General features: G+C 45.8%; 1 protein-coding gene across 4 annotated transcripts in view; it reads left to right on the forward strand.

Annotated features, from left to right (window-relative positions):
- Positions 1-303: 303 nt before the first annotated feature.
- Positions 304-8,890, forward strand: part of FERMT2 (FERM domain containing kindlin 2) — a 114,879-nt gene continuing 106,292 nt past the window's right edge. For all 4 annotated transcript variants that reach the window (XM_032765925.2, XM_032765927.2, XM_032765928.2 and 1 more), the window contains exons 1-2: positions 304-325; positions 926-1,094. In XM_032765925.2, the coding sequence (XP_032621816.1) occupies positions 938-1,094 (157 nt within the window). In that variant the 5' untranslated portion in view covers positions 304-325; positions 926-937. The remainder of the gene's footprint in view (positions 326-925; positions 1,095-8,890) is intronic.

The raw sequence follows: 8,890 nt of genomic DNA on the forward strand, positions 1-8,890 counted from the left end.
TGGGGGGCACGGAGGGGTGGCCCCATTGGAGGCAGACGGAGTGTGTGGGGGGCACGGAGGGGTGGCCCCACTGGAGGCAGCTGAGGGGCCCCCCACTGGAGGCAGTTGTGGGGTGCACTGAGGGGAGCATTCCCACATACCCGTGGGAGCCCCAGGGCGTCGCCATTTCCCTGCCCCCATTATGCAGAACAGGAGGATTTGGGAATCCGACCCAGTGTCCTGCCTGTGGATGCACACGCAGGCACGCACATCTCTGCTGCTGCATCAGCATTACTGGAGTTTGCTGCCTTAAACAAAGCGCTTTCTAGCAGCTCTTCCAAAGAGGGTGAGTAGTAGGAATAAGTAGCAAATGGGGGGGGGAAACCCAAGCAAGGGGTTAACAAGTCTTTGCCGGTCACGAATGGGGGGCGGGGGGCGAATGACTGCACAGTGGAGCAATGAGAGGCTTGGGAGTATTAAGGAAGACCTAGGAAAATGTTAGTGACTCCTGTGATGCAGATGTAAATCTGCTAGAACTGTTTTCTTACGCAGTGTAGGACAGATAATCCTGCTTCTCGCTCTCTTGGGCTTGCATTTTTGTCCCTGTATTTGAGTAGTTGGAAGTTGCGCACTTGGTGGCAGTCAAACAAAATTTGTTTTCTGCACTCAGTGTCATTGCATAATTCAGACTTTTGTAAACGGAACCCTGTTGTGAGCTGTGTTGCTTCTTTGCAGCCCTGGGTGGGGAGCTCCAGTTCCCTGGGCATGTATCCCTCACACAGATTTTCTTTTCTCTCCTTTGCTTTGCAGTTTTATTGTGATGACATTAAATGACATTTTTCCATTAGGGAACTCTTACTTTCTAGATTGTGCAGGAGGGAAGAGACCCATCCCCAGAGCAAGCCCTTCTGTTGGCTAATGAATGCCATTTCCTTTACTCTCACAGGAAGAAGGAACGATGGCTTTGGACGGTATAAGGATGCCAGATGGCTGCTATGCAGATGGGACGTGGGAGTTAAACGTCCATGTGACGGACCTGAACAGAGATGTTACCCTGAGAGTCACAGGGGAGGTGCACATTGGAGGGGTAATGCTGAAGTTGGTGGAAAAACTTGGTAAGTTGTAATTAGGGGAAAAGGTGTGGCTCTCCATGTAGCCGAATGGCTCTTCTCCATGCATGGAGGGGTTTACACATCTCTGTCACTTATGGAACAGATTTCTTTTTTTGCAAATCGGGTTACCAAAGCTCAGGGTTTGTTTTTTTTTTAAATGAGAAATCTGTTGTACCTCAAGTGTTGTCTGTAGTTAAAATGGCCCAAATTGTTTTTGTTCAGAATGCATAGTATTTACATATACAAGTGAATATTGAGCTGTCATTTACAAGTGAACCATATTGGTGTATTTTAAAATCTTAATATTGAAATTAATTTTTGCATCTCTTACCTCTGCTAAATACTACCTCAAAATAACTTAATGTGCCCCATATCAGCTGCTTGATCTCTCTCAATTGTTAATCTGTTAGCAAACTTTTTGATGCATAGAATTGGGAGAAACTTATTGTAGATGGAGTGTGTTAAGCATATAGAGTAAAGGAGTGCACACACAAGAGGTAGATTTAATTTTGTAACTTTAAGGTGCTGAATACATCATGAAATGCGTTCAAAGTATTAGAGATCAAATCTACAGTAGAACCTCAGAGTTCTGAACTGACCAGTCAGCCACATACCTCGTTTGGAACTGGATGTATGCAATTCATCAGCAGAGACTAGTGGGGGAGAGCAAATACAGTACAGTATTGTGCTAAATCTAAGCTTAAAAAAAGATTAGACATGGTAAGGAAACTGTTTCTGTGCTTGCTTCATTTAAATTAAGATGGTTTAAAAGCAGCGTTTTTCTTTTGCATAGGAAAGTTTTCAAAGCTGTATTAAGTCAGTGTTCAGTTGTAAACCTTTGGAAGAGCAACCATAATGTTTTGGTCAGAGTTATGAACATTTAAGTGTTATGAACAACCTTCGCTTCTGGCGTGTTGGTAGCTCTGAGGTTCTGCTGTAGATGAAAGTCCATTCGTATTGCAACTAGAAAGTTCACTTGGTCCCATATTTGTTATAAATCATAGGACTTTGCAAGGTATTAATATTACTTGCTTTGAGTGAGGAGGGAGGTCTGTTATATGTGGAGGGGTTTTGTGGTTTTGTTTAGGCAAGTAAATTGTCTCTGATTATGAAACTCTATGGTAAAAGGCAGACAAGAACACTCTGTGGCTGGGCTGGCAAACCTTTAATGACAATTTTGTAGGAATGTGTTTGTGAGACAAGGTGGGTGCAGTAATATATTTTATTGGACCAACTTCTGTTGAAAGATACAAGCTTTCCGTTGTATGCAATTATTAAGCTTATTAAAGTGTTCCTCTTTTGCCTGCTGGTAACTTGAAGGGGTGGGGCAGCATTTGACTAGGTTTGAGTGTTCTGGAGGGTTCCAACTACACATGGTTTGAGTAGTAGTACATTGACTTCTAGGAAATTTTTGTAGACTGTTTCCTGGTTTTGTAACTAACACTGATCCAATTTTTTTGAATTAGACCATATCCTGAGGCTTTTCCAGTTCTTATTCCTGTTAAAGTCCGCAGTTAGGATGCTGGTGGCTAGAAACAACTGCCTGTAATGCTGACCAGTGTTGTCTTGTCTTGCTTCCTGGAACTCCCCGACTGTCTGTATCCATTTGAGTCTTATCTTATATTTAGCTAATCCCTTCCCCAAGGAGCTGACAGTCTTTCTTCTGTTTGTACAGTTCCTAGCACAAGGGTGGGCAAACTACAGCCTGAGCGCTGCATCTGGCCTCCAGGCATTTTCATCTGGCTGAGTTCCTGCCAGGAACAGGCTCTGAGGCTTGCCCTGCCCTGCGCTCCAGCTGGGGAGCAAGGTTGGGGGCTTGCCCCACTCCACGCAGTTCCTGAAAGCAGTGGCATGTTCAACGTCTGCTTCCTATGTGTAGGGGCAGTCAGGGGGCTCCGCGTGCCGCTCCTGCAGCTCCCATTGGCAATAGGAGCTGCAGGGGTGGCGCCTGTGCTGCCTGACAGCATCTCTGCATAGGAGCTGGAGGGGAGGCATACCTCAAGCAGCTCCCAGAAAGAGTGGTAAGTGCAGCCCAGGGCCTGACCCCATCCCACGCCCCAGCCTTGATCCCCCTCCTGTCCTCAGAACCCCTTGGTCCTGGCACAGAGCACCCTCCTGCACCCCTAACCCCTCATCCTCAAAGTCTGCACCCCCAGCTGGAGCCCTCCCACACCCCAATCCCAAATTTTGTGAGCTTTCATGACCCGCTATACAACTTCCATACCCAGATGTAGCCCTTGAGCCAAAAAGTGTGCCCGCCTCTATCCTAGCACAATGGTTTCCTGGTCCATGAGTCCTAGGCTGATGATACGAATAACTGGGAGTAAGGGTTGCAGTAGTCCATTCAGTTCAAAAGAACAGCTCAAATGAATAAAGGTTTCAACTAGGACCAAATCCTCCAGGATCAAATGGACACTAATAGAGGGCAGCATCAGAACATCCAAATAACCTTCCATTTCACACCTGGACAAAGGGCCCATTTGTGTGGGATACACTAAAAAGAAAATCTGAACTAAGAGACGTAGAATAGCTGATTGTATTTCAAAGAAGAAATGAGCTTTTGTATTTGGGGTGAATGCCATTTTACAATATACTGTCTGTGAAACTAAATTTTTTTTTTAATGTTAAACTTTCTGCCTTAGTAAGACTCTCTCTGAAATCTAATAGTCAAAATGAAGAGCGAGGTGCATATTCTGAAACTTTCGTCAGTGGTCAGCTATTTTTTTTTCTCAACAATATGGTTGAGGCAGATTAGTACAATCATTCAAAGAAAATATTAATATGAATTGCCTGGCACATGACTATGGTGGTCTAATTATCTGAGCTGACTCTTTTGGCTATGCCTACAAGTTCATACTTAAACATAAGATATATCTGCATTTTTTTTTTTTAAGCCATCCTGCACAATACTAAGATTTTCATACTGATATACTAATGATTTCAAGTTGAAGGAAGGAAAAGGCAGATATAAATATATTTGCTTCAAAAGGAAGCAAGAGTTTGCATGAAGCATTCTTGTTCTTGAAGTAGCTTTGGCTCTGTAGAAAGTTTCAATAAGCTATTTTTGTGCCCCAGCTACACAGTGATCTACTGAAGGTGACTGCAGCTGTTTTTAGGACTCAAAAAAACCCAGTCAATTAGCTTCTAGAAAACCTCTGACTATCATGTAATGAATAAATAATGTTTCCCTCTATCTTTATGTTGCATTGATTAGAATTGTTATAAATTTACAAGAAAGATAGCTGTTTAAATACAATAGAATGGTTTAAAGCCCCCTATTCAGGAAAGCCAAATTGACTTATGTGGGGCCATCCATGTTTAAAATTCAGCACGTACTTAAGTGCTTGACTAAATTGGGATCTAAAATCAGTAACCTCACTGGTTGAAGTGATTCAGAACATGCATAGCTCAAGCAATGAGTGGTCTTGTGTAAACTGCATTTTATTCAGGACCACAGTTGGGGGGGTGTGGAAAGTATAACCTTTCTGACCCCAGAGAAAGGTATGGATTTCATATCTGAACATGGGCTTATTTCTGGAAGGTACACATACACCCATCTAAATAATTCGACTCCAACTCTGATGGTCACACCCTTCAGTTTTGTTAGATGGTCTTCTTCCCATCTCCTTTATAGCTTGACTAAATAACAACATATTTAGCTCCTTTAATCTTTTTGCAAGTTAGTTCTTCTAGCCTACTAACTCCTTTGAACTCCCTCCAATTTCAGTATCTTTCCAGCCATGAAGTGCACAGAACTGGCTGTGATACTTCTGGTACAGTCACAGCAGGGAGATATGGAAAAGGCCCTAGTGCCTTTCTGTTCTGACATCATTGCTTCTCTGTGTAGCACCCTCTCTTCTCCCCCTCCCCCCCCCCGCCCTCCACTTCGTATTGGCTTCCCCAGTCCCCCTTGCTTATATGCTAGCCTGTCCACTATCAGCCCTTGGTTTCTTTCAGTATTTTTTCCTAATGCCTCCCTTCCAATGACTTCTCTGTATCTTGGACTATTTCCCCCAGATGTATTAGCTTGCGTCTTTCCAAGTTGAAATTCTCATCATGTTATGCCCATATTTTTAACCTCTGCAGGTTCGTTTCTTTTTTTCTTTGCCTTTGCTGGTGTCTGCAACATCTCCAATGATAGTAACATCCAAATGTTCCTAACATGTGTTGAAGTCCTTCTTCCAGATTGGTAATGGAGATCTTAAAGGAACGTCCTCTGCTTTAAAAAAAAAAAAAAAATCACATTCTGTATCAAGTATCAGAGGGGTAGCCGTGTTAGTCTGGATCTGTAAAAGCAGCAAAGAGTCCTGTGGCACCTTATAGACTAACAGATGTTTGAGCATGAGCTTTCGTGGGCGAATACCCACTTCATCAGATGCATGTAGTGAAATTTCCAGAGGCAGGTTATATATATGCAGCAAGCTAGAGTAACGAGGTTAGCTCAATCAGGGAGGATGATGCTCTGTCTCACAGTTGAGGTGTGAAACCAAGGAGGAGAAACTGGTTTTGTTGTTGGCAAGCCATTCACAGTCTTTGTTTAATCCTGAGCTGCTGATGTCAAATTTTCAGATAAACTGAAGCTCAGCAGTTTCTCTTTGAAGTCTGGTCCTGAAGTTTTTTTTTGGCTGCAGATGGCCGCCTTAAGACTGCTATTGTGTGGCCAGGAAGGTTGAAGTGTTCTCCTATAGGTTTTTTGTATATGCCATCCCTAATATCTGATGTGTCCATTTACCCTTTTCTGTAGGACTGTCCAGTTTGGCAATGAACAACAGAGGGGCATTGCTGGCATATGTGCGTGTATATTACATTGGTGACATTCAGTGACTGAACCGATGATGGTGTGGCTGATCTGGTTAGGTCCTGTGATGGTTCACTGGTGTAGATATGTGGGCAGAGTTGGCATCAAGGTTTGTTGCATGGATTGGTTCCTGAGTTAGTTACTATGGTGTGGTGTGCAGTTACTGGTGAGAATATGCTTCAGGTTGTCTGTGGGTGAGACTGGCCTGCCAGCAAGACCTGTGAAAGTGTGAGATCATTGTCCAGGATGGGTTGTAGATCCCTGATGATGCACTGGGGGTTTTAGCTGGGAACTGTATGTGATGGGCAGCGGAGTCCTGTTGGTTTCTTCTTGGGTTGTCTTGCAGTATGAGGCTTCTGGGTACACATCTAGCTCTGTTGATCTGTTTCCTATTTCCTCGTGCAGGTATTGTAGTTTTGAGAATGCTCTGTGGAGATTTGCAGGTGTTGGTCTCTGTCTGAAGGGTTAGAGCAGATGCGGTGTAGACAATGGATCATGTTGTGTGCCTGGGATGGAAGCTGGAGCATGAAGGTAGGCATAGTGGTCGGTAGGTTTCGGTATGGGGTGTTAATGTGACCATCACTTATTTGCACCATGGTGTCTAGGAGCGGACCTCCTGTGTAGATTGGTCCAGGCTGAGGTTGATGTAGGGTGAAAGCTGTTGAAATCATGGTGGAGTTTTTCCAGAGTCTCCTTCCCATGGTCCAGATGATTATGTCATCAATGTAGCATAGTAGAGAAGGGGCGTGAGTGGATGAGAGCTGAGGAAGCGGTTGTTCCAGGTTCCACATTCTGTATGAATATTTTGAGGCTTCTATTATGAGTAATGTCTAAATTACTATACACTGTCTTGTCTGTTCCAGAGCCTTTGGCTTGTGTGTTTGACAAGGCTTTGTCTAGTCACTTAGCTGGGAGAAACTATTCCCTAATCCTGCAGTTGGACATGCAAGTGGATTCTGTGCTTATCAGACTTCACTGAAGTTAAGGAGGCTCAGTTGGGTGAAAGGTGCACCCATTCAGTTGATCCAGTTACAGGATGGAGCCTAACTGAAAAAGACTTGTCTAAACATCTGCAATGGAGCAGAACTAAGCATATCCTTTCTTTGAGGAGGCAAGGTAGGGAGGAAAGCTTCTTTTCTATTCTGCTTAGCAGCTTAGGGAGGAAGGTTGCAGAGGCACCATATAAATATCTGACCACAGCTCAGTAGGCTCTTGATAAGTCTTTGGGCCTTGGCTACACTGGAGAGTTGCAGGACTGGTGGTGGCTTACAGCACTGCAATTCACTCACCGTCCACACTTGCAAGGCACATACAGCGCTGTATCTCCCTGGCTACAGCGCTGCATGTATCCACCATCGGCCTGGGGAATAACAACTGCAGCGCTGCTCTGCAGTGTTGGGCCACACAAAGCACTGTTATTGGCCTCCAGAGGTATTTGGAGGTATCCCAGAATGCCTGTTCAGCCACTCTGCTCATCAGTTCAAACTCTACTGCCTTGGCCTCAGGTAACCCGCCCTTTAAATGCCCCAGGAATTTTAAAAATCCCCTTCTTGTTTGCTCAGCCAGGTGTGGAGTGCAATCAGTGAATCTTTCCAGTGACCATGGCTCCATGCGCCAGACAAGCCCCAGCATGGAGCAATGGCAAGTTGCTGGACCTCATCAGTGGTTGGGGGGTGAGGGGGAGGAAGCTGTGCAGTCCCAGCTGCGCTCCAGCCATAGGAATTACAATACCTTTGGGCAGATATCAAAGGCCATGCTGGAAAGGGGCCATGACCGGGACACGGTGCAGTGCAGGATTAAAGTGAAGGAGCTGCGGCGTGCCTATTGCAAAGCTCGTGAGGGGAACCGCCGCTCCGGCGCTGCCCCCATGACCTGCCATTTTTTACAAAGAGCTGGATGCGATACTTGGGGGTGATCCCACTGCCAGTCCAAGGACCATGATGGACACTTCAGAGCAGGATTGGGGGAGGAAGGGGGGGCAGAGGAGGAAACCGAGTGAAGGTACTGGGGTGGGGGGAGACACCCCAGAGTCCCAGGAGGCATGCAGCCAGGAGCTCTTCTCAAGCCAAGAGGAAGGTAGCCAGTCGCAGCAGCCAGTACTTGGTGGAGGACAAACAGAGGAGCGGATTACCGGTAAGCAGCTCTTATTTTCAGGATGGAAATGTTTCGGGAGAGGAAGGAGGGTTCTGCATGCATGCCTAGATATGGAATAGCACATTGATGTGGTCTATCTTGTCGCGGTAATCGGCCTCGGTAATCTCTTCAGAAGTTGCCCACGCTCTGGCTGAAATGCGCTTGCACAAGTTTATTGGGAGAGCCACTGTGGTCCTTGTCCCAGTCAGGCTAACACATCCGCGCCACTGTGCCACGAGGGGTGGAGGGGACCATTGCTGCGCACAGGCAAGCTGCATAGGGGGCAGGGTGGAATCAGCATTGCTGTAGAAGACCCTCCCGCTCTTCCCAGGTGACCCACAGCAACGAGAGATCTTCCAGGATCAACTCCTGTGGAAAATGTTGGGAGAGTGTTCAGTGTATTATGGAGGGTACTGCAGCTGTTGGCTTTCCCCAGCACACAGAAACCCCGAGGACAGTACAGTCCTGAAGCAATCAGTCCCCCTTACTCACCAATTCAGGGCTCCTGTGGGTTATGTGCGCTCTCTTTGGTATGGGAAAATTATACTATTGTGAAGAATGTTACTCCTTCACTGTGTGGGAACAACTGTCTGAGAGAAACAATGCTGTCTCTGTTAAGTGTTGCCTTTTTTGCCTTTCCACAAGCAACCTTGAGTTCTCGGCTGCCCGTGTTATCAACAGCTCAAAGACTCCAAAACCTCCAGAAGAAGCCACGAAAAAGCAAAGAAGACATGCTGCAAGCAATTATGGATCACTCTGCCACAGAGAATCAAAAAGTGCAGGACTGGAGGGAAAGGGAAAGCAGGATCCGCCAGAAAAATGCAGCGGCCAGGAAGAAGAGCACAAAGCAGCTGATAAGCATCCTGGC

This window comes from Chelonoidis abingdonii, chromosome 4 (genome assembly GCF_003597395.2).
Source record: "Chelonoidis abingdonii isolate Lonesome George chromosome 4, CheloAbing_2.0, whole genome shotgun sequence".
In the NCBI taxonomy this organism is placed as follows: Eukaryota; Metazoa; Chordata; order Testudines; family Testudinidae; genus Chelonoidis; species Chelonoidis abingdonii.